Here is a 25,687-nt window from a genome sequence, read left to right on the forward strand (position 1 = left end):
GTTATTTGTTGAATTGGTGAAGGTGATGATGAATGTAGTTAGAGTTACTCATGCTTGGTGTTGGTCCTCCACTAATAAATACTCACACAGAGCCTAGCACAAACCTGTCCGACCTGAACGAAGCTAATGTCTCTTTAAGCCTGAGCCCGTTTCAACTAGACGGTATTCACATCCATGTGTGCACATGTAAATAATTGTTGTGAGTTATAAACATGACGAGCAGCTTCCTGTGTCAGTACACACTACGTCTGGTTGAAGAACACTGTTTATATTTCACGGTAATTATGGGTTACAAAGCGGAGGATGCACACAGGCAACATCGGGGGCCGCTAAGTGGCTGCTGGGGTCCTCAGGTGAAGACGGGAGTGTTTGAGCAAATTGCATGTATTAAATAGACGGTGCGGCTGACATACAGTATGTGTTTCTGGTTTATTCAGATTAAAAAGTTAAAACAAAAGTCCCTTTTGTGTCCAAGTGTGCAACAATTATTACGACTATAACGATTAAATTAGAAAAAAACTACAGAAAATCCCCCTATGCTGTTTGAAACACAATGTAGGGAGCGACATCACAGTTTAGGGGAATAAAATCACAGCGTAGGGGATAAAAATCACAGCGTAGGGGATTAAAGTCACAGCGTAAGGGGTTAAAGTCACTGCGTGGGGGGTTAAAGTCACTGCGTGGGGGGTTAAAGTCACTGCGTGGGGGGTTAAAGTCACTGCGTGGGGGGTTAAAGTCACTGCGTGGGGCATTAAAGTCACTGCGTGGGGCATTAAAGTCACTGCGTGGGGGATTAAAGTCACTGCGTGGGGGATTAAAGTCACTGCGTGGGGGGTTAAAGTCACTGCGTGGAGGGTTGCGTGGGGGGTTAAAGTCACTGCGTGGGGGGTTAAAGTCACTGCATGGAGGGTTAAAGTCACTGCGTGGGGGGTTAAAGCCACTGCGTGGAGGGTTAAAGTCACTGCGTGGGGGGTTAAAGTCACTGCGTGGGGGGTTAAAGTCACTGCGTGGAGGGTTAAAGTCACTGCGTGGAGGGTTAAAGTCACTGCGTGGGGGGTTAAAGCCACTGCGTGGAGGGTTAAAGTCACTACGTGGGGGGTTAAAGTCACTGCGTGGGGGGTTAAAGTCACTGCGTGGAGGGTTAAAGTCACTGCGTGGGGGGGTTAAAGTCACTGCGTGGGGGGGTTAAAGTCACTGCGTGGAGGGTTAAAGTCACTGCGTGGGGGGTTAAAGTCACTGCGTGGAGGGTTGCGTGGGGGGTTAAAGTCACTGCGTGGGGGGTTAAAGTCACTGCGTGGAGGGTTAAAGTCACTACGTGGGGGGTTAAAGTCACTGCGTGGAGGGTTAAAGTCACTGCGTGGAGGGTTAAAGTCACTACGTGGGGGGTTAAAGTCACTGCGTGGGGGGTTGAAGTCACTACGTGGGGGGTTAAAGTCACAGCGTAGGTGTAGGAGGCCCCTTCACTCAAAGCGCTGGCGAGAGCTCTACACACACACATTATTTCTAATTCCTTTTTTATTTGATCATTTAGGTATGAACCTTATGTTGCTGTTTTCTTGTTATAAACTCAGTGTCTGCTCTGCATTGTGTGTGTGTGCAGAGCTCAGGGAAGCTGGAGATGGAGCGAGGCATGGTGAAGCCCATGATCCGTGGGGATCAGCAGGAGAGCAGGTGTGCGTGTGTGTTAGTGCGTGTGCGTGTGCGTTAGTGCATGTGCATTAGTGTGTGTGTGTGTGTGTGTGTGTGACACATCCCCTCATGTCTCCGTGTGTCCCTGCAGGCCTCAGGATGTGTCTGACAGGGCAGAGCTCACCCTCCCAGCCAGCATCGAGTTCAGAGACAACTGTGAGTGTTTCCACCTTAACCTACAAGACACACACACACACACACTGTCCTCTGATGGAGGTGTGGTTTGCATCATCATAGTCAATCAGCATACTGTGTGCGTGCGCGCTGAATGAACGGTGGGATTTTCTCTTTCTTTTTCCTCTTTCTTCTTATTTTGTCGTCTTTTGTCTTCTTTCTCCTTTTTCCGTCTTCTTTTTCATTCTGTCTTTTTCCTATTTCTTCTTCTTTGTCATCAGTCTTCTTTTTCTTTCTTCTTCCTCCTTCATCTTCCTTTCCTCCCCTTTTTCTTCTTCCTTCACCTTTTGCTTATCGCTTTTTCTTCTAGATTTGTTTCTTCTTTTGTTTTTTTTTTCTTCGTCTTCTCTTTTCTGTCTTCTTCTTCCTCTTCCTTCTGTCTTCTCTTTTTTTCTTTTTTTCTTTATTTGTTTCTTCTTCTTTCTTCATCATTACATACCATATTAGGCTCCTTCCTTCTTCTGTGTTTCTTCTCCAAACCTCCCTAAACACATGTAACCCGACCATCTGTGGTTGAGCAGCATTAAAGAGACGTTTCCTGCCGTGTGTCATTATTAATTCTCACTCAGGCTTCATTCTGTCAGCTTTCAAACTGATCAATTGGGTCATTATTATTATTGTTATTTTTGTTGGCGGTGAACGTGAAGTTGACGGACTGTTCTGTGCAGTTTTCTTGCACTGTGGAGAAATGTGTCAGCGTTATGAGCCATGTGTGCTTGAGAATGTCTGAAATGTGGAGAAAGACTTGAGTTAAGTCCAGTTTTGAGGTTCAAGTTCACGCTTTGAACATATTCACAAGATCTAAATGATACAAAGAGCAGAGGTTGAAGTGTAACACCGACTGCCAGGCTTTTGAACTGTTACAGGACGTTAGCTGATGCTTTGGCTCACTCCGTTCATTCAGTGCACGCACACGCAGTCTGTTTTTACTGAAAGTTTCTCACAGAGAAAAGCGTGGCCTCCAGCTGTTTGCTTCTCTTTCCTCGTGTTTAGCGACTCCCGTCACACTCGCTCTGTATATCTGCCGTAGTGTGAGATCATCTGTTTTTCCAGCTCGTCGACCCGACCGACACCACAAGTACCGCGGAGGTTTACGCAGTGACGTGCATGGTTTAGAAAGCTGCAGCCGGTGCCGAACAGCAGCTCCAAAAGCTTCATTAAACCCCAGAGGGAAGAACCCTGGTGTCACACTGGGTTTTTTTTTACTGGGCAATCCCACAATGATAATTATAGCTCCCATTTATTCTGACGCTGACCTGTAATCAGTCAAACTATGTGACGCAGCACAGCAGGGCTGTTAATTAAAATCACTAATTTAGCAAAAGATTAACCGAGCAGTGGCTGAACTTGTGAAAAATGTTGGTTCTCAGCTCAGAAAATTAAATCTCAGGAAGGAAATTTTAGCTCATTTAATTTCATTTATTTATCTATCTATCTATCCATTTATTTATTTATTTTTATATTTTTCTAGTTATTTATTTATCTATTTTTTTTACCTAATCGTCTATATATTTATGAATTTATATATCTATTTACGTTTTTGTTTATTTATTCATTTATCTATTTATACTAAATACTAGGGGAGGGACAATATACTGAGTTCACGAGACACAGTGTGAAAATAGACAAAAAACATATATTTTTTTATTTGTATAATGTTTTTAAATAGTTGATAATTTTTTATTTGTATTTATTGATATTATTATTATTTATATTATATTCTAAATTAAAATGCATCTGGCGTTGACTTCTGTGAGCTTCTCAAGTTTGTTCAACTGAATTTCAAAAATTAATTTGAAATATTAAGTTTTAATATTGTGTGATATCGTCCCACCCCTACTATATACATATTTATAAAGTTTTTTTCCCCAAAATATTCATGGAAATTAAAAAAAATCAGATGTTTTCTTTTGGGATTTTAATCCGATAAAGCCGTAATTATCCTATTAATTTAAAAAACTGTCACAGGATCTTTTCATTTATTTTTTGTCAAATTCTTTTCAGTTTAGTATTTCAAAAAAGTTTTTACGTCAATACAATAAACTCAAGTACAGTCAGTCCTTACTTTTCTCAGCATTTATCCCATGTATTTATGGTTCTGACCTGCGTGTGTGTCTGTGTGTGTCTGTGTGTGTGTCTCTGTGTGTGTGTGTCTGTGTGCGTCTTTGTGTCTGTCTCTGTGTGTGTGTGTGTCTCCGTCCAGCCGAGGACACCTTCCTGTCCGCCATCATCAACTACACCAACAGCTCCACGGTGCACTTCAAGCTGTCACCCACCTATGTGCTGTACATGGCGTGTCGCTTCGTGCTGTCGCCCGCCCACCGGCCTGACATGTCGCCCTCGGAGAAAACGCACAAGGTCATCGCCATCGTCAACAAGATGGTGAGCATGATGGAAGGAGTCATCCAGGTCAGTGAACGCCTCTTCATCAGCTACACCTTACTGTGCAGATAGTCCTCCACTCACGCACTTTAAACCATGACTCAGCAACAATACTGTGCTGTTGTTTTTGTTGGAATATATAAATATTATAAAGTGTAAATAAATATTGCAAGGTTTTTATGCAGGACATTTTTAGATTCACATCCTTTACACTTGGAAACAATCACAGCATCATTTTACATTTTGAAAAAAATGACAAATGTTCAGTTTCCTCTTTTTGTAGAGCATGAATTCGTTCTGCATTCACACTGCAACTTTTTTTATTTGTGTCTTTATTAATAAATCGAAAAAAAGAGCTTTAAAACTTTTTACACTCCAATCGAAGAAAAAGCATTCAAATGCTCAAATTTTTGATTGAAATGTTTTATTTTTATACTACTTTTACTACTGTACTATATGGTCCAAATACACAAAGGATTACTTCAATAAAAAACAAAGACAAATTTCAATACATGTGTCAATAAATAAACCCTTTTCAATAAAAGAGAAAAAGCCTTTAAACACACATTTTTTTGCGGTCGACACTTTTTCTCTGATTTAAAATATTTTTTTTTGGTTGAAATGTTTTATTTTTTCAATGATTGAATACACAAATGTACTAATAAAATTAAAAAATATATATTTTGGTCTCAAATATTTACTTTGATGGAAAAGGTTTTTTTGATTGAATAATAGGCACAAATGTACAACCCATATGTGACCCAAATACAAAAAACCTTTCAATCAAAAAGAAAAGTGATAAATTGAAAAATATTTTTGCCTTTGAACACTTTTTTTAATTGATATAAACTTTTTTTAATTAAAAATTTGATTGAATAATTTAGACATAAATCTACCTCCATAGTTTTTCAAGCATCAAAACACTGTTGCCGTGTAAACGGAGAGACAAAAACCACATTGTTTAAGTTTTTACTAAAAAACGTTGATTGTTCTTTGATCTTTTTAAAAAGCTTCACACCTGGCTTTTGTTGACTCATAGTTTCAGGTTAAGTTTACTTTCTTCACACCTGAAGGTAAATTTGTTCTGCGTCGACACAAAGCCAACACGGTTCATGTCACATGATTTAAGTACACACATAACACACCCCACCAGAAATAAGATGCAGAATGATAACATTTGGTACTTTAGTTGATTTTGCCTGACTGCATCGACGCTGCAGAAAAGCTCACGCTGACAATCATTGATTATTTAGTTTGTTTTATTGACTTTCCCACGTGTCATGACCAGAACCTATTGTTGTGGATCCACAGAGGTGTGTGTGTGTGTGTGTGTGTGTGTTCACCTCATCTCCCCCACGAGAACCTCAGTGTGTTTTACAGCTCGTCTCCACTGTTACCTCTGGTGTGTGCGTGTGCGTGCGTGTGTGTTCACATTACAAAGCCTAATTCAATAACAGCAGCAGGTTGTTTGTTTGGACATAATCCCTTTAAAACAGGGATGCACGATAATTATCTGTACAGTAACTTATCGGCATCGTTGAGTCAACCTGATAAAATAGCCACGCCCCTTTGCAAGGTTCCCGCGAATCCTTAAAAAGTCTTAAAAGGCATTCAATTTATGAATCTAAAATAAAAGTCCTTAATTTTCATTAAAATGTCTTAAATCATTGTTTCAAAAGTCTTAGATTTTAACATGTAATAAGTATGATTTTATGATTACAATTTTTATTTTCGTTGTTTCATAGTTTTCTGGCTATTTTGTAGTTTTGTGTTGAGTGATTTAGATTATTTTTGACTTTTTTGTGTGTAATTTGTGTATTTTTGTGTGGGCCGCCAGTTGCACATCTGCCCTCGACACGAGATAAAATATACCATAACCTTATGTAATTAACCTGGTGTTTTTTCCCCCAATTATGTTTACTGTGAAGATGGTCATAAATGAAATTTAAAATGGTAATAAAAAGTGTTGAATTGAATCTGTACGAACCCTGCTTTACCTTTTTAACCCTTTGATGATGATACTTATTTGTTCTTCAAACATAAACAATACAATAATAAATGTTAATTTAAACAACCACACATGGAATAACTGAAACAGTGACTACTTATCGGAGCCCATGGTGGAAAATAGTTCGTTTGTTAAAGAACTTTTCAACTCATTAACTTAAAGTGATCCTCAATATCATTCCAAACACCATAAACAGAAATCTTCTTTAACATTTGTTCTAAATTTACTTTGTTCAAAAATATGAACCCCTCTTAAATGATTTGTTCCTTCTATATGTTTAAATATATAATGATATATTGATTGATATAATCCCCATCACACAAACGGAACAAGATTTTGCCATTAATATTTTAATTTTAAAACAGAAAAACGCTGGTTTTTGGTTTTTCATCAGTAATGTGACTTATGCGTTGCTCTTTTTTGTCCGAGAGTAAAAGTCTGCCCCGTCTGTGGGTCCACTCTGTGTGGTGAGATTAAAACATGAAGCTCTCGTCATAGTTTCCCTTAAATATCCAAATATCTCACAAACAGAACAAGATTTGTTTTTAAACAGGAAAACTCTGTTTTTCTGTTTATTTATCCATAACCTGGAATATGAAACATCCTCTGCACACACTGTTTAAAAAATGAATAAAAGTCCTGAAAGCTGTGTTTATTTAGTGATTTAATGTTTTCTATGAATCACATAAGGACTAAAGCAGGGGTGCCCAACCTTTTTTTACCACAGACAGCTTTTAATGATCTACTTTGTTGGATGTTAAACTGTAAATAATCAGATTTTAATATTTAAACTATTACAATTATTAAATATTTGTGTAATGTTAAAATACAATAATAATATTGATGGAGTAACAGACTGAAATATATTTTAAAAATGTAAATACAATCAAAAATCTTTTGAAAATAAAGTATACAGAGTAAAAATGTAGCATTTCCATTTAATAATGTAGAACCAAAACTCTGAAAGTTTAATGGTCTGTACTTTGAGTTTAGATAATTGACTTTGTAATTGTAATTGTCATGAAAATTCTATTAAAAATTGTCAATATAATTTAATGCAAAACTGTGGCACCGTGTTACAGTTCTATGTACAGTTCTACACATATATCTAACAATTATTAAAATATGTTTAATATCAAGCTTTCCCACATTTGATCATTTTAAAAAAATTGAAATCAAGGGGTATACTGATACAAAAAATGCTCAGACATCCACATCAAAAATATTAAAACCTATATTTTCATTGATTATGAATCCTAACAAGGTAATCAATAGATATGAAATAAATGAGATGATGGATATTTGTTTTTAGTGTATTTTACAGATGATTTAGGACCCGTTAGCATAAGAGATGCTAAAAGAAAGCTAACACAAGAGTAAGGTTCACTTTATTAGATTAATTGGAATTAAACTTTAGTAATTGAGAACATGTACATTGTAATTGACTTTCTGAGGATAAAAAAATATTAGCAATTTAATTATAATTGGAAAAAATGCTCATCACTGTAATCGTAATTGACTGAGACTGACGCGTTAAATTAAAGGTGTGTGTGTGTGTGTGAGAGTGACATGGCTGTGTCCATACTGTAGCTGTTGACGTGTTTTCTCTTTGTCCTGTGACCGTCTCCTCCTCCTCTTCCTATTCCTTCCATCCAGGAGATTCCTGAAGGGGATCAGGTAGGATCAGCACTCCATGATACGGCTGCTAAAGATTCCTCCACCCCTATTCCTTTCTTTCTTTTTTCTTTCTCCCTTTTCTCTATGATCTGTCTTTATCTGTCGCTCTTTTAAGCTTGGCGATGTGAAGGAAAATAAGTCACATTAGTGCAGCATTCCACCATCATCTCTCAAAGGGATCCTCCACTGTTTTAACTAATGTGGCCTAAAATATTTGAAATGTACTTATTAGTAGATCAATGTCTAACAAAACACATTATTATTCACCATATTTGTTTTATTCACTTTTAAAAATGGGACTACTTTACAGTTTTAGAGCCTGTGTTCCTCCATCTTGAAATCATGTGATTGATGATGTCACAGGGCCCCACTGCCTGTAAACATCCATTGTTTTCTATTGGAGTGAAACATTCAGCCTGATTTTTAGATCATTTATCAACTTTTTCAGTCAAAATAACAACTTGTGCTGCTTCTGGTTGATCTAAATCCTAGGTTCCCAAAGTGCGGTATGGTTACCCTCAGGTGTATGCTAATCCGTGTATCATTTGTTCATTAGTTTTTCATTATGTAACAAAAACATTAAAAATGAAAAAAAAAACCACTCATTATTTGATATTTGTTTCTAAAACCAAAATGAAAAAACACAAAATGCCTTTATTTCCAAATTCAAGCTCTTTTGCTTCGGTACAGAAAACGAAAAACGGAAAACTAACACCTTTATTCATTTTCTTCATTACCGATTTGCCAAAGTACGTGACCAGGAAGTAAAGCGTTACACATTTCGAGATATCGTTAGCTCTGCAACACTTAGGAGTCTCTAAATCCTCCTAAATGTCCGTGAGGAGGTTCTGTGTCCAACACCAGCTAAAGTGAAAAGGACACGTTTCTGATGCACAGTTGGAAGCAGCGATCTTATTGTGCCGAACTGCCGTTAGCATAGCCGTTAGCGTCGGATGAGAGTTCACTTCTGGGTCACGTACTGTGGCCAATCGTAATGGAGGAAACAGATAAAGGTGTTCGTTTTCTGTTTTTTGTTTTCTGTACTGAAGTAAAAGAGCTTGAATTTGAAAAGCAAAGCGTTTTCCGTTTTTTTCATTTTGGTTTTGAAAACAAATATCAAATAGGTTTTTATTCTCTTTTGGTAAACAATAGAGGTGCTACATGCTACGCTATCTGTGCGTCAGCTGTACTTTACGGGGTAAAAACCACTGTTAGCTTTTTTTGTTTCTCCCCCAGAGAGTAATCCGACATGAGCAAATGTAACGTGCTACATCATGCTATTTACATATTATTTACATGACGCTAATGTAAACGGGTTATTTGTCAAACACTGAAAAAGGAACTGTAGATCATAAATATTTAAAAAAAATATGTTGACGAGACAGAACAGGATGATAGAAAACAAGACAGAACAGGACAATTTAAAGCAGAACATTATGACTCGACAAGACGAGAACGTATAGGATTAAATACAACGCGATGAGAGAACAAAAAAAAAAAGAATTAGAATTATTTACATGAAATTAATGTAAACAGGCCTTAAACGGGTTACGATTAATAGTTTTGGATTCACGCTGCAGACTGACGGAAAAAAAATCCATAGATAAGTGGCCCAGCCATATAAGTCTCTTCTTCCATTTTGAATGAAAAAAATAGCGACTTGTACCCTGGAACAAACTGGATTTTAAAGGGAGTTATTTGACAAACTGTAAATACTGTAGATTGTATATCTAAACACTTTGCTTCACGTTGAATCACGTCGCCCAACCTCGTCAACATCTTGGTTCTGCTTTTTCTTCCTGTCTTTTCTTCTTCTTCTCTGACCAGCCTGTCATTGTTGCTGCTGCTTCTTTTCCTCCACCCTAACAGAAGCATCAAAACACAAAAGATAACACAGTTTTACCCACAGCTGGAAAAACTAAGCACCAACAGCAAACATCTGCTCAACTAATGTCATTCAGCTTCCCTGGACCTGCCTGGTACTAAAACCAACAATAACCTCTTGTAAACGCTGCCATCCAGACCAAAGCAAACGCTCCATCGTCTCTCCCATTGTTGTGTGTGACATCACCTTCTTTGGCTGTTCTCGTTGATTTTTTTTGGGTTTTTTTCTGAACGAAGGTTTTTTATTTTTGTCTGTTTTCTAAGATAGATAAATGAGCACTGGGTGGAGCTTCACTAGCTCCTCCCCCTTTCTCTGAGCTGTTAACCAATCGGCTCGCCAGACACTGAGCTCACGTCACGCTGCGAGCCGTCAGTGGGAAACGATTCACATTCAGAGTTTAAAGTGTAATGATAAAATTACATATAACTAAAAAAAAAAGTGAGGATGGATGCGGCTGATATTTACGGCTGAACCCTCGATGGAATAATGCAGAAGATATGATGAAAACAGTTGAAATGGGTTAGAAAACATATATATATATAGATATATATATATTTACTGTATATAGGCTACAACATATTAGAAAAGCATTGAAAGTTTAAATAAGCTAAAAAAAAAATAAAACTAAAGAAAGTAGAATTAAGATGATAATATATTTGCACTTCTACGTGTAAAAAATAAATACAGAAACTGACAATAAGTGACAGATATACACTTTACATTTTCCTCGATTTTGTGACCAATTTCTATTTAATTCAGTGAAATGGTATGTTGTGATTTAAGGAAACTTGTAAGAATTGAGTTTTTTCAACAGTTTAACATTAAAAATTAGGGAAGAAAAAGTAACTAAAATTAGTCGAGTAAGTAGTTTAAATGAAAAAAGTAACTAATGAGTAAAATAAGTGCTTTAAGAAACAAAATGCAACTGCAATGCTTTTTAAAAAAAGCAGAAAAAAATTAACTAAAATTAGTGAAAAAGAAATATTTTAAAGGAAATAAGTAAATATATATAGTCAAAAAGAAATATTTCAAGGGAAATAATTAAATACAATAATTTTTCATAAAGTACTTCAAGGAACAAAAAAGCAACTAAAATTAGATTAATAAATACTTTAAATGAAAAAAGTAACTAATGAGTCAAATAAGTGCTTTAAGGAATAAAACGTAACTGCAATGATTTTTTAAAAATTACTTTTTAGATTTAGTCAAATATAGAGATAAGTAAATATAATTATTTAAAGTACTTTAAGGAAGAAAAAAGTAACTAAAATTAGTCAAATAAAAAAGTTACTAATGATCAAAATAAATACTAGATATTTATGTGCTTTTAATTTATTATTATTTTATTTTTTTAGGTGTCGTAACACTATTGCAAGCTGCTAAAATTCCATTGTATGACTTGTACAATGACAATAAAAGCTGTCTATCATAAGTAAATTATATATATATATATATATATATATATATATATATTTTTTTTTTAAAGTACTTTTAGAAATAAAAAAAGTAACTGAAATGAGTCCAATAAGTACTTTAAATATGAAACTGTGACCAGTGGAACTTTACAGTTAAAGGTGAAATTAATTATAATGAATTAAAAGCTGAATCAGCATAATGCACAGGACTTTTCTGCACGTTTTGACACCAAAGCTGTTAAAATGTGTTTCCTCCTTCATCCTCACTAATTAAGGTCATAAAGTTACTCTGAAACGAGCTGCGCTCGCAGCGTGAAATTAAGAAACGTAGCCGGTGTCTGTCGACCTGCTGCACAGCAACGTGTCAGGAGAACGAGCGGTTACCGCCACAATTTAACGGTTTTGAAGAAAACATGCGTTTGGGGATTACCGCTCTTCTTCCTGACACCGGATTGGCTGTGAGCGAGGGTTGGGTGGGGCATGAGCCTATCCCTGATGTAACAACTGCTCCTTCTGGCTGCCACTCAAACAGAAGCATTCTCTGCCTCTTTTTTAAAATAAAAAACAAACCTCTTGCTCCTGCTTTTCTAACCACTTACCTTTGTGTGTGTTTTGTACAACTTATGCGTTACAGAAGCAGAAGAACATCGCAGGCGCGCTGGCTTTTTGGATGGCCAACGCCTCCGAGCTGCTCAACTTCATCAAGCAGGACCGAGACCTGAGCCGCATCACGTTAGACGCCCAGGACATCCTCGCACATCTGGTCCAGATGGCCTTCAAGTACGTGTGTGTGTGTGTGTGTGTGTGTGTGTGTGTGTGTGTGTGTGTGTGTGTGTGTGTGTGTGTGTGTGTGTGTGTGTGTGTGTGTGTGTGTGTGTGTGTGTGTGTGTGTGTGTGTGTGTGTGTGTGTGTGTGTGTGTGTGTGTGTGATAAATAAAGGAGACAAACCTGTGTGTTTGTGCAGATACCTGGTTCACTGTCTACAGGCTGATCTGAACAACTACATGCCCGCCTTCCTCGACGACCCCGAGGAGCACAACCCTCAGAGGCCCAAGATTGGTGAGAAAGGCGAGCAGAACGAAACCAAAAAGCATTAAAAACAGGAGGGTAGACGAGAAAAAATATGACTGAACTAGGATGTACATTTTAGGACCTCCTCAGTGTGTGACCTGAATCAGGAAAACCTCTGTCATTTATCAGATCAAACAGCCTCGTTTACATGGGAGCTTTAATTCCTCTTTGAAGCAGAATAAAAGTTAATTCCTCTTTAATCTGACCTTGTAAACACGTCATTCCTAATGCTTATTTATTTCCGAATTAGGTAGTTGGTTTATTTTGTTTTTAATTCCAAATTAAATAATTCCTCTTTCTTGTAAACAGTTAACAACACTTATTCCGCTTTAAGTTAATTCCGGTTGTATTGTGCATGTGCGACTTGTGGCGATGACGCGCTGGCTAACGACATAATCCAACATGGCGGCCCGGAATAGAGCCGACCCTATTAATAAGAGCCTTTAAAGACATGGATATAATGAAAAAACGGGATGGATGGAGGCATAAACATGCAGACATTAACACAGACACATGGACTTATTAAACACATGGAGATCAACAAACAGAACAGGCTTCATCAGACGGGTGATACTAAGACCTGGAGATGGAGTAAAATCATCCCCGTACTGCTGCACAGGCTGTAATATCACCAAGTTTATCACTGCACCAGTTGTTAGAGCTACTAACGTTACCAGAGAACAAATATTTATTCCTGGCTATTGTTTTCCAGAGTTTTACTGGACTTTATTTACCAGTGATTAGTTTATTTCTCTTTTCCACTCCGTGGATCAAAGTGTTATTGTTGAGCTGCTGATTCAAAATAAAGGTGAAAACAGTTCTCATGTGTTACAGCCGACAATAAAAGGTTTGTTGTGTGTTTTTCCTGATAGACGTGATACATCACGTTCTCCCCCTGTCCAATCAGAGCCTTCCCAACCTCCAGACCTAAAGCGGAAATAAATAAAGCCGAATAAATATATTTTCCATGTAAACCTCAATTAGAGAATTACTATTTCCATGTAAACACGAAGCAGAACACTTTAATTCGGAATGATTTAATTCGGAACAACTAATTCTGAATTAAAAAACATCACGTAACCGTGGCCAATGTCCTCAGGCTCTAAAACATGACATGTTTTATTTTGACGTCATCAATATGCGCTGCATCGAATGAGAGTTAATTGAAAGCTGTTATTTTCTGTTTATTTTTTAAAGGTTAAGACATATTAAAGTTTCATTAAGCTATGTATTTATTAATCAAACAATATGTTGATATCTTAACTTTTTTTTCAAATTATTTTATTTAATTCTTTATCATACTCTTTTATTTTGAACAAATGGCATATGCATTAATGCAAGAAACAATTTTACAATAAACAAAATATTTGATGCAGAAATAAAAACTTTGACTTTTTACACAGAGTGGGTGGAGAGTATAAACTTAAACTTTTAAACTATCTGACTTTTCAAAAATAAAATTAAAGAACAACTTTTCATCGTACTTCGTCATGTGTACTTCCGATTCCTTCAAAATAAAACACCATGTTGAGTCTAACTACTTTTATTTTGAAACCTAAGGTCATGCCTTTTGACGGCCTTTGATTTGACAAGTGAGGCCTTTTCATCTGACTGAGGTTTTGCTGAGTCATGAGTCCGTTTGGTCTGACCAATGACAGAGATTTTCCTGATTCCTGAGACCTGAGGGTGTCCTAAAATATACACCGTACAGGACAAAACCAAATGAGATGTGACAAAAAGAAGCAACAAGAGCAATTAGATAAGGTATAAGCAAACAAAATGAAAGGTTTAGCAAACAAAAAACATGGTGATGATGGAAAAGACAGGGCATTATATGACTCGACAAGACAAAACAGGAACAGACAATCACCTACATATAAGATGAGCTATGACGCGAGAATAATCAAAAAAAAAAGACAAACAAATGATATACTGCATGAGACAAAAAGAAAAATATAGGACAGGGCAAGACCAAAAAAATAAATAAAATGGAACAAGATGATAGAACAAGACAGAAGAACACATGAGAATAAACAAGACGAGTGTGAGACAAAAAAAGGTGATGGAAAACAAGACAGAGCAGAATAAAATAAGACAGGACAAAACAAACCAAGAAAAGTCAAAATAGGAAAAGATAAGATTAGAAAATGTAAGATGAGATACGACACGACGACAGAACAATAATAAAACTACATACTGCATGAGACAAAATGAAAAGATAGGACAGGACAAGCAAATGAGATATTAAATTAATAAACTGGGAAAAAGTTATAAAATGAAATAAAACAGGACGAGATGATAAACAGGACAGTGAAAGGTAAGATAAGAAGATGGACGTATGAAGGTAGAGATGGGTGGTGTGTCCCAAACTTGCCCTCACCTGTCCTCACTGTCCTGTCTCACCCTGCTGCAGAAGACGTCCTGCACACGCTGACCGGAGCGATGTCGTTACTGCGCCGTTGCCGTGTGAACGCGGCGCTGACCATCCAGCTGTTCTCTCAGCTCTTCCACTTCATCAACATGTGGCTGTTCAACAAGCTGGTGACGGACACCGACTCTGGGCTGTGCTGCCACTACTGGGGGGCCATCCTCCGCCAGCAGCTCAGCCACATCGAGGCCTGGGCCGAGAAACAAGGCCTGGAGCTGGCAGCAGACTGCCACCTCAGCCGCATCGTACAGGTACTATCTAGTCATTGTCCTTCGTTTCATTCAAAATTATACATTTGTGCATTTCCCATTTAAATACAGAGAGACAGAGAAATTAATCAGGACTCTACTACTGAAATTAAATATAAAATAAAAAATTGTGTATTAAAGTAAGATAATTTAAAATATTGGCAAATAATTACACATTAAATACTTATTATTACATATTATTTATCTTTAAATATCAAATTAAAATGTATTATAATGTCGATTTTTCTACAAATATTGAAATAATACATATTAAGGAAATATTAAATTACAATAAATCTAAAATTGCTCAATCAGGACTGTACTGCATGCTGGGAAATTAAATATGAAATACATTTATAAAAACTACAAATATTAAAATGAATACATAGTAAGTAAATTACGTATTACATATTAAGTAAAATAAAATATGTATTAGATTAAATATTTAAAACTATATGTATGACTACTGTACATTTAAAAAAAAATAAAAAATACATTTAAGAAAATATTAAGTTACATGAAATAGATTTTTGCATTAATTGTATTCATCAAAATAATTTTCTCTAATACATTTTTTAAGAAATTATAAAAAAATACATTATTATCAATGCATATTGAGTAATAGTGAAATCAAATGAAATTGCTGTAATTTTTGTTGTATATTGTGTTTTTTGAATCATTTTGTGTGTTATTGTCGTCATTTGGTGTTTGTTTGGAGCTATTTGTAGTTTTACGTGTGCGTCTCATTGTGTGTTTGTGTGTCCCCTCCAGGCCACCACACTGCTCACCATGGACAAGTACTCCATGCAGGACGTCCAGAACATCCACAACACCTGCTTCAAACTCAACTCATTGCAGCTCCACGCTTTGATGACCAACTATCACTGTGCGCCCGACGAGCCTTACATACCGCCGGTGAGACACACACCTTCAGACGTAGATTAAACGTGATCCTCCACTGATTTTACAAATCTGGACTCAAACCTTTGAAATGACCTTTTTAAAATATCTATGCCAAACAAAACACATTTGTTTTAATAAAAATAGGACTACTTTACAGTTTTAGAGCCTGTGTGCATCCATCTTTAAATCACATGATTGATGATGTCACACGGTCCCACTGCCTGTAAACATCCCATTGTTTTTTATTAGACTGAAACATTCAGCCTGATTTTTAGATCATTTAACAGCGTGTGCTGCTTTTTTAATAAAATTATTAAAAAACACACAAAGCGACTCCAAAAACACTCAAAACATCAACAATTTAATCTAACTTCATATTTTAATTTGATTTAATATAACTATTAATTTGATATGTATTAATTATTATATGTTTACTTTTTTTAATTGGATGAGAGGAAATAATTTCTAATTAATACAATTGTAACAAAAAAATTATTTGATGTAATTTAACATTTCCTTAATATGTATTTATTATGGCTGTATTTCTTTATCATTAAAAAAATCTATATATGTTTTTAATATTTAATCTAATACATTTTTACTTTGATATTTAAATTGACTTAATATGTAATACCTATAATGTATTAATTTTAGTATTTGTAGAACAAAAAACAAACCAGAAACAATAATAATAATAATAATAATAAATGAATAAAGGATCATATATACAGTATACATAATTAATTTTATATTTAATTTCCCAGCATGCAGTATAGTCCTGATTAAGCAACCTTTACTCTCCCTTAAACAACGCTCTGGTGGCTTAAGTTAGGGAGTTAATCACGGACTGTTGTAGACACACAAACCCTGAGGATAGAACAGTCGGTGACTACTCGCTAACTTCAGCCACCAGAGCGTGTCAGTGCACTGTTTAAGGGAGAGTCAAGGTGACAGTTCCCACGGCAGTCATAGATTATTTTTCAGAATTTAACAGAAGATTTACTTTACTATAATGTACATTTACATTCCAGCGAAGCTTCTCAACCATTTTCATCAGGTTGCAGAAAAAAACACTAAAAAAATGTTTGTAATTGGCTTCTTTCTCACACTTCTGACAGCAGGATTTAATTTATAAACACTAATATTAGGATTATATATATATATATATATTTATTATATTGTTTTCTTTTGAAATTAAACTTTTTGATAGTTATTTGGAATCTTTATTTTATTGTTGAATAATTTATTTTATCATATACAGTAATTATTATACATTATTTTTATTATTGAATTATTATTGTTTGATAATTATTTATGTATTATTGTGGGCTTTCGTGTGTTTTTCTATTTATAATAAAAAAAATGTAAATACCAGGGTTGGGGATCAATTGTAATTGGATAATTGATAATTAATTACAATTATGGTGTGATTGTTAATATAATTGTAATTTTAAAAATCTGTTGCTGTTGTAATTGTAATTGAATTGTAATTGAGTTTTGTCTTTGTAATTGCAATTGCTGTGCAAATTTTATAAAAAAATGGTCAATTATAATATAAAGCAAAACTGTCGATGTACAGTTGTACACATACAGTATGTAGTTAACAATTATTAAAATATGTTTCATATCAGGCTCTCACACATTTTACCATTTAATAAAAAAAGGCTTATGGTTAGAAAAAATGATTATGAAGCCTAACAAAGTGATCAATAGACAGGAAGCAAGTTAGATAGGTTATTTATATTAGGCTCAGTAATTGGGATTACATGTAATTGAGAATGTAATTATAATTGACATTTTGAGGATACAAAATATTAGCAATTTGATTGTAATATGAAAAATTGCAGGTCATTGTAATTGTATTTGAATTTTAATTGAACATGGGTAATTGACCCCAACCCTGGTAAATATTCTGGTATTTTGTGTGTGTGTGTGTGTGTGAGAGAGACAGCTGTCGTTGTTAGCGCTAGCTATTAAAACATGGAAAACACATATGTAGCATCAAATGTAAAATTTTCCATTATCTGTGGTTTGCCTCACACCTGCAACAAAGTCGATAGTGAGTCACCAGTTTATTTGGAAACCACTTGGACTGTAACACCGTAAACGAGCTGAGACAACCACAGACTGCATGAAAACAGCTGCTAGAAATAAATCAGATGTGATACCATCTGGAATCAGTCCTACACAGTCCTATCCTCGCTGTGTGCGCTCAGGAGCTGATCGACCACGTGGTGGCGGTGGCGGAGAACACGGCGGATGAGCTGGCGAGGAGCGATGGCAGAGAGGTGCAGCTGGAGGAGGACCCGGACCTGCAGCTGCCCTTCCTGCTGCCTGAGGACGGGTACTCGTGTGACGTGGTACGCAGCCTCCCCAACGGCCTGCAGGACTTCCTGGACCCACTGCTGCAGAGAGGTGAGCTTCCTCTTCCTCCAGAACCCAGTCGTGTCACTGACATGTGTGTCTGTGTGTGTGTGTGTGTGCGGTTCCGCCCGCTGCACTGCAGGCTTCTGTCGCTTAACGCCCCACCCTCGCTCACCCGGGACCTGGACCGTCCACTTCGAAGGAGCCGACTGCGACAACCACTTCTCCAACGTAGACACGTCGGAGACGGTGAGGATTTCTCAAGCTTTGTACATACGTTGGTGTAGCACTTCAACTGGTCATCGTTCTAACTGGTGACCCATCACAGGCTTTAAAGCTGTCAGTGTTTATCTGCTTAAAGTCTGAGTAAAGCAGAAATAAATGTGTTATGACACCACAGAAACATGTGTCATTGACCACTGAGCTAGCTCCACTATTACATCATAAATGGTTTAATATGGTTTTGCTTGACACGGTCTTTGAGAAGATTGATGTATGTTTGTCTCCTGTTAATTAGTTTGAGTTTTTAGTTTTTGTTCCTTTTGATATCTGTCACTAGATAATGATCACTAGTGGACTGTAACACTGACTGCTTATTATTTAAAATGCTGCTCTTAAAGACAGATGAGGACGAGGGGACGTGTTTTTTTTGTGTGTTCTGGGAGTTATTTGTGTCATTTGGTGGGTTTTTGGAACTATTTATGTGTTATTGTTGTTATATCTTGTTTTGTTGGAGTCGTTCGTGTTTGAGTGTGTGTTTTTTTTTTTTTGTGTTTTGGTTTTTTTTGCCTTTTCACCTGTTTTTGACGTTTTTTGTGTTGTTGCTGTATTGTGTGTGTTTGGAGTCATTTTGTGTGTTCTTGAAGTCATTCAACTTCAGATGTTGTACTTGAAAGAAGTGAGAATGATGATCCTGAACAACAAAAAAGGGCTTTTTACATCAATCTGACACAATATTTTTATTTTCACTTTGACCTTTTATTTCTTTAGCTTTTAAATATCTGAAACAAAATCAGAAGTAATATTTCCAGCCCATAAATTCAGACCTTTCACTTTCAATCTTGGACTTTTTGCGTCTGGTCCTTGTGGACGACTCTGAAGCAGGATTTACAGGGATTTTTTCTTTGATGTGATAAAATGACTAAAAAAGGTAACGTTTCGTAAAGCTACAGCGATAAAAGCTCTATTCAGACTATTTTTAGAAAACATAAACCTGGGAGATCAGGCTCGTGTCCACACCACTGTTGGAGGGAAATGATTATAGTTACACACACACACACATCCATCAACACCAAATAGCAGAACAGAGGTTAATGAAGGAGCTGCTGCAAGACAAATTACAGACCTTTTTAGACAACACACACAATCTCACAGACACACAGCCACTTCCTTTGTAATTAAAGTGTTTTTTCCACTTCTACTACTGTTTCATGATGGCAGTCTTTACAAAATGTAGGCCACACACACACACACACACACACACACCCTCAAAGTATTTATGAAGTGAAAACAACCAAATACAATTAAATAATATCTATTATTGTTGCATGTGTGTTTTTTGTGTGTGTTCTTGGAGTCATTTGTGTGTTTTCTTTAGTTATTTGTGGTTTTTCACATATTTTAGTTACTGTTTTTTGTGTTTTTGTTGCGGTATTGTGTGTTCTTGTTGTCATTTGGAGTGTTTTTAGAGCCCTTTGTGTGTTTTTGTTAGTTCCTGTGTTTTTGGAGTCATTTGTCTGTTTATGTTGTGTGTGTTTCTGGAGTTATTTTGTGCGCTTGTTTTGGGGCCCACATAAATATTGACCGAGGGCTGCATGTGGCCCCTGGGCTGCCAAGTTGCATGTGAGTTCAGTGTGTCACGCTGTTCATGCACTCAATTGAAAATTTCATTCAAAATAACTATAAAAACATACACTAGTACGGAAAAATGCAAAAAATGATGACAAAAAAACCCATAAGACAACTAAAGGTTTCCAAACAGTGGAACTTCTGCTTGTTTTTCATGTTTTTGTGCGTCTCTCCCCACCCAGTAACCCAGCCCTGCTGTGTGTAGCAGGCTGTGATTGTGCACTGCGTGTGTACGTGGGCAGCTCTGATGTGGTTTCCATTCTTGACTCATGTCCAGGGACCACAGGTTCCTCTGTGGTCTTCCCTGCTTCATTCCTTCCCTGCCTCACCCTCCCTCACCCCTCCCTCCGTGGGTCCATCTCGGCCTCATCACTCTGCTCATGGTTTCCCAGCCCGACGGAAGCATCGCCCTCTACAACTTTCTCTGAAGTTATTAAACTTGCCGTCTCTCACCGTCCTGTCCTTTTGTCTCTGCAGCCAATGAGGAAAGAGCCGGAGGTTGTCACGGTAACCCTGAAGAAGCACAACGGCATGGGCCTGAGCATCGTGGCAGCAAAGGTAGGAACACATGCTTGTGTGTGTCTGTGTGTGAGTGGTGAAGTCATGCACTTGCAGGAGTGTGATAAATAATTTGGGTGTTTCCAACTCATCTGTTGACATTTATGGGCTGGCAGTGATGATTTATTACACATGATGTGCTGTTTTTACGCCCTCAATTTTAGTTTCTGCTCTGAGCGCTCTCACATAACTAAGTAATGCCATAGTTCTTCATCTGTTGGTTTAATGCTGTGTTTTGGGTTAATGCTCCTGCCCCCACCGTAAAGAACCATAGACACCGATTAACGTTCAGGTCACTGAGCTGTCCCTCAGTTCAATGCAAGAAAAAACGTCAAGAATCGCAAGCAAAACATCAAGAATCACAAGCAAAACATCAAGAATCGTAAGCAAAAAGTCAAGAATCGTAAGCAAAACGTCAAGAATTATAAGTAAAAAATTAAGAATCGCAAGTAAAAACGTATAAATCGCAAGCAAAAAGTTAAGAATCACAAGCAAAATATCAAGAATCACAAACAAAATGTCAAGAATCGTAAGCAAAAATTCAGGAATTAAAGACATTTTATAAGCAATATTTTCTTTTTTGTGTGTGTGTGTGTGCGTGCGTGCGTGTGTGATGAAGTCATGCACTAGCAGGAGTCTGTCAGTAAAGCCCAAAAATAATGTGGGTGTTTCCAACTCGTCTGTTGACATTTATGGGCCTTTGGTGTTGTTTAGTCTGAATTTTTCTCCTGTGAGTCACTATAATATCCTCCGATGAGGAGTCCGGTCCGTTTGTTTCCTGCTGCATCTATTTCTTAGTAACAAAAGAAAATGAAATTCTTAGAAAATTTAAATAATTAGGGAAATAATGGAAAATGCTGCTCCTGATTAAACTGCAACATTTAGAATTTTGCCAAATTCTGTCTCTCCAGCTTTCCTGGAAGTTATTGATTATTTTAGTTGTTTGTCTATTTTTCTGTAATTATTACTTTTTATGGAGTTATTTTGTGTATTTTTGCTGTGGTTTTGCACATTTCTGCCATCAGCTTATGTATTTTTGTGTATTTTTGTAGCCATCTTGTGTGTGTTTGGAGTCATTTAGATTTATTGTAATAGTAAGAGATTAGTTGTCTTATGGGTATTTTTGTCATCGTTTTTCATGTTTTTTTCTTAAATATTCTGTTTTTATAGAGTCAGCATTTTTTGTTTTGGGAGTAATTATGATTTTTTTGTGTATTTGTTCTCGTGTATTTTTGTTATTGTTTTTTGTATATTTTGGGGTTTTAAGCAGCAGTCATCTTGGGTGTTTTAATTATCTTTTGTATATTTTTCTTGTCCTTTTGTGCATTTTTTTAGTTGTGTTTTTTGTTGTTTTGTATATTATTTCTCATTATTTGTGGGTTTGTTATTGTTTTATGTGTTTTTAGAGTTATTTTGTTTATTTTTGTTGCCATTTTCTATAATTTCATGTGTATTTTCGTTCTCATTTTGTGTATGTTGTTGTTGTTTTGCATATTGTTTTGCTTTTTTGTTGCATTTTTGTTGTAGTTTTGATTATTTGAGCTGTCTTTTGTGTATTTCTCTGAAATTATTAAGTTTTTGGGTATTTTTGTTGCCGTTTTGCATATTTTTGCCCTCATCGTGTGTATTTCTATATCGTTATTCTTGTCTATTTTTGTAGTCATCTTGTGTTCTTTTGAAGTAATTATGATTTATTTTTTTTAATGTAGTTGTTTTGTACTTCTGTTCTGAGATGTCATTACTAACTGTAAAATCATGCCAATCCTAATGCGGTTAATTGAGTTATTTAATGTCACGCTGAGATTTGACATGTACGTCAGTTTTCTACACATTTAGCTACTTCTTTCAGGAGGAAAAGTGTCGTGGAAACACTCAATATTAGTCCCAAAAGTCCGTAATTCATTGAAATATCACAAGATTTGTTATTTCTGTTTCTTTCCAAATAGGGTCGCAAAGGGGCCGAACATTTCCAGTGAATTTTCACGGGAACTTAAGCTCGAGATTATTAAAAAATATAAACTTCTCATGGGAAATATTCATAGGAATTTCACGTTAATTTCTGTTAATTCCCATGGAAAAATTTCAACTTTGAGAATTCAAAGAATTTTGGAACCCTATTTGAAATGTTTTGTTTTTTTACGGTTACTAATTAACAGTTAAAATACATTTAATGACACATAGACGTGTGATTGTGACGTTTTCTACTGATACATCTGTGCTTGAATATGAAAGTAATCATCAGTTTAGTGTGAATTAAAGAACTGCTGTGAATGTTGTCATTGTTGAGTCTGACTGCAGCGCTGAGACTAAACAGTGACGCTGCACAGAAATGATTGATGTGTGTTTCACTGTTTAAGGTCAAACATCAAAGGCTTTCTGCTTTGATGTGTAGGAGGTGATTTTTGCTTCTGAAAGGCATGTTCTTGTTTAATTTTAATGACGAGGGTCGAGATGAGTGAAGGTTTGACTGGATTAGAAATGCTACACACACACACACACACTATGACTAAGGTGGAGTCAGACATTTAACACAGGCTTCCTTTATAGCAGACATGGGCAACTCGTGGCCCGGGGACCACATGCGGCCCTCCGACTTAATCTGCACGGCCCCTCTATTAAAATATACAGAAGAAAACTAAATTTACTCAAAAGATTGCTAAATACCAGAAAACATAGAATATTACAGAAAAATACAAAAAATGGCAACAAAAACACCCATAATCAGAATCAGAATTCCTTTATTAATCCCAGGAGGGATTAAGACGCAAGACCCAAAAAAACCTAAATTACTCCAAAAATACACAAAAACAACTCACAAAAATATGCAAAATGACTTAAAATATTATATCAGAAAAATACACAAATGAACATAATAAAAACATAATAATTACAGAAAAACACAGCGTAAATAATCAAAGATGTTACATAAATGCAACAAAAAAGCAGAACGATATGCAAAACAACAACAAAATACACAAAATGTGTCAGTTCTTGTGTTCTTGGAGTTTTGTGTGGTTTTTGTTGATGTTTTGTGTTTTTGGAGTCATTTTGTGTATTTTGTATCAGTTTTGTGTATTTTTGGTGTCATTTTTTGTGTTTTTGGTGTCATTTGTGTGGTTTTGTTGCAGTTTGGTGTGTTTTTGGTAGGGATTGACCGATATGGATTGTTTAGGGCCGATACCTATATTTTTTCCATCAGTCTGAGCTGACTACTGATACGGAATGCAGATTTTCTTTAGCCGATATTTGGAGCCGATACTACTTTTGCTCCCTCAATTAACTCATTCAGTGCCAGCCGTTTTTCAGCATTTTGACTGATTTTTAAAGACCCACAGAATATTTTCTACTATGACTATCTGAAATCTGACACCAGATTCTGAAAGATTGAAGCCTCTACTTTCATAAAAAAGGAAATTGTTTCTGGGTCGTTTCGTTCTTTTGTAATCAGCCGTCGAATAGAGCAAGTTTTACACAAATCATCAGTTTCAGAGCAAAAAGCTGAGAAAAAAGCTTTTTACTAAAAAACCCTGTCAGTGACTTTAAAGCAATTTTTTTTTTTTTTTGCTTTAGTGACAACTCTAACATCTGAACATTGTTTCCTTATATAAAACTACAAAAAAACACTGAGACCAGGCTTTTGATGGCAAAATTATTATTATTATTTATCTATCTGGGTCAGAGTTAAATGGATTTCTTACTGTATTTTGGCGTTCCTCCAACTTTCTCTCCCGTCAGTCTGCACACACGCAACTTCCTCTTCCTCCCGACACGCAGTGATGACCCGTTTGGCCCGGTTAGTTGATGGTTTTATCTCACGATCACAACATTATCAATAATCCACTCATGTCCACACATGTTCTGTGTTAGTATGTGGAGCTGTGAGCTGCTGGATACGTCACAATATCACTCTGTAGCGCCATAATCTCACTCGTTCCTGCTTCTTCCTGCTTTGCTGGGTAGCATCAGTGGCTCATCTCTCATCTAAAGGTGCACTGCTGCCATCTTCAGGGCACAGTTGGTCACTACATCACCCCACAGCTTAGATTGATGAGGGACCTCCACCAGGGTGTTTTCTAGTAATCCCCGTGAAAAAAAACTCAAATGACGAGTTATCTCGTCAATGGCACTGAGTGAGTTAACATCATAAAAATTACACATTGATGATAACAAATTGTACGAGTTTCAATTTTTAAAAAAGGAACATTTACTGAAATTAACAAAGGTGAGGTAGAACGACAGCAAGTTAAAAAAAAAAACCTATCAAATATTAAAAACAGACGATGTAGAACAAGAACAAGTAAAAAATAAATCTGCTCTCTGTAAATAATGCAGATTGGCGAATGCAGCAGCCCGCATCGGCCGATGCCGATACACGTAAAAAACGATGTATCGATTTATTACTAGTTTTGGAGTCATTTTGTTGCAGTTTTGTGTTTTCGGAGTCATTTATGTTTAGTTTTACCCTTCAGTATCCATAATGGAGACAAATATCTAAAACACAGTAAAACAGTGAGATGATAATAAATACAATAGAAAATAAATAAAAATGGAATATTAAGGTTGTTACCATGCTGTGATGTTTAGGGTGCAAACACTTTGGTTGGAGCGTGAATAGCTCCAGTGTCAGCGTTTCCTGTGTGGAGGAGGAAGAGCTGGAAGGAAACTCTGTCACTGTTTGTTTTTGACTGTGTGTGTGTGTGTGTGTGTGTGTGTGTGTACGTGTGTGTGTGTGTGTGTGTGAGCAGCAGGTAGAGCCAGCAGCTGCTTGAACTCTGCTTTCGTTCACCGGCCCCTGCTCTGTCCTCTTATATAACACTGTGTGTGTATGCGCGTGTGTGTGTGTGTGTGTGAATGCGTGCGTGTGTGTGTTGCCATTGAGGCTCCACCTCTGTCTCCGGCAGCCGTCACATCACCTCTGGATGGACTTGTGCCTGACAAACACTGTAATTAGGAGCCGTGGCAGGAATTTCTCAGCACTTTGGGAACATTGGAGGAATTTCACTCGTCCATGCTGGACCTTTACACAAAAAGTGTGTC

At 36.5% G+C, this 25,687-nt stretch overlaps 1 protein-coding gene across 14 annotated transcripts in view; it reads left to right on the forward strand.

Annotated features, from left to right (window-relative positions):
* afdna (afadin, adherens junction formation factor a) overlaps positions 1 to 25,687 on the forward strand; it is a 129,571-nt gene that overhangs the window by 64,360 nt on the left and 39,524 nt on the right. For 10 of the 14 annotated variants that reach the window (XM_028440642.1, XM_028440649.1, XM_028440650.1 and 7 more), the window contains 11 exons: positions 1,601 to 1,671; positions 1,781 to 1,845; positions 4,067 to 4,272; positions 7,910 to 7,930; positions 11,865 to 12,010; positions 12,195 to 12,289; positions 14,715 to 14,980; positions 15,749 to 15,892; positions 18,097 to 18,295; positions 18,387 to 18,493; positions 20,570 to 20,650. In XM_028440642.1, coding sequence (XP_028296443.1) covers positions 1,601 to 1,671; positions 1,781 to 1,845; positions 4,067 to 4,272; positions 7,910 to 7,930; positions 11,865 to 12,010; positions 12,195 to 12,289; positions 14,715 to 14,980; positions 15,749 to 15,892; positions 18,097 to 18,295; positions 18,387 to 18,493; positions 20,570 to 20,650 — 1,401 coding nt within the window. The remainder of the gene's footprint in view (positions 1 to 1,600; positions 1,672 to 1,780; positions 1,846 to 4,066; positions 4,273 to 7,909; positions 7,931 to 11,864; positions 12,011 to 12,194; positions 12,290 to 14,714; positions 14,981 to 15,748; positions 15,893 to 18,096; positions 18,296 to 18,386; positions 18,494 to 20,569; positions 20,651 to 25,687) is intronic. The other 4 variants (XM_028440646.1, XM_028440655.1, XM_028440654.1 and 1 more) reach the window with 1 other exon arrangement.

This window comes from Gouania willdenowi, assembly GCF_900634775.1.
Source record: "Gouania willdenowi chromosome 24 unlocalized genomic scaffold, fGouWil2.1 scaffold_320_arrow_ctg1, whole genome shotgun sequence".
NCBI classification, from domain to species: domain Eukaryota; kingdom Metazoa; phylum Chordata; class Actinopteri; order Blenniiformes; family Gobiesocidae; genus Gouania; species Gouania willdenowi.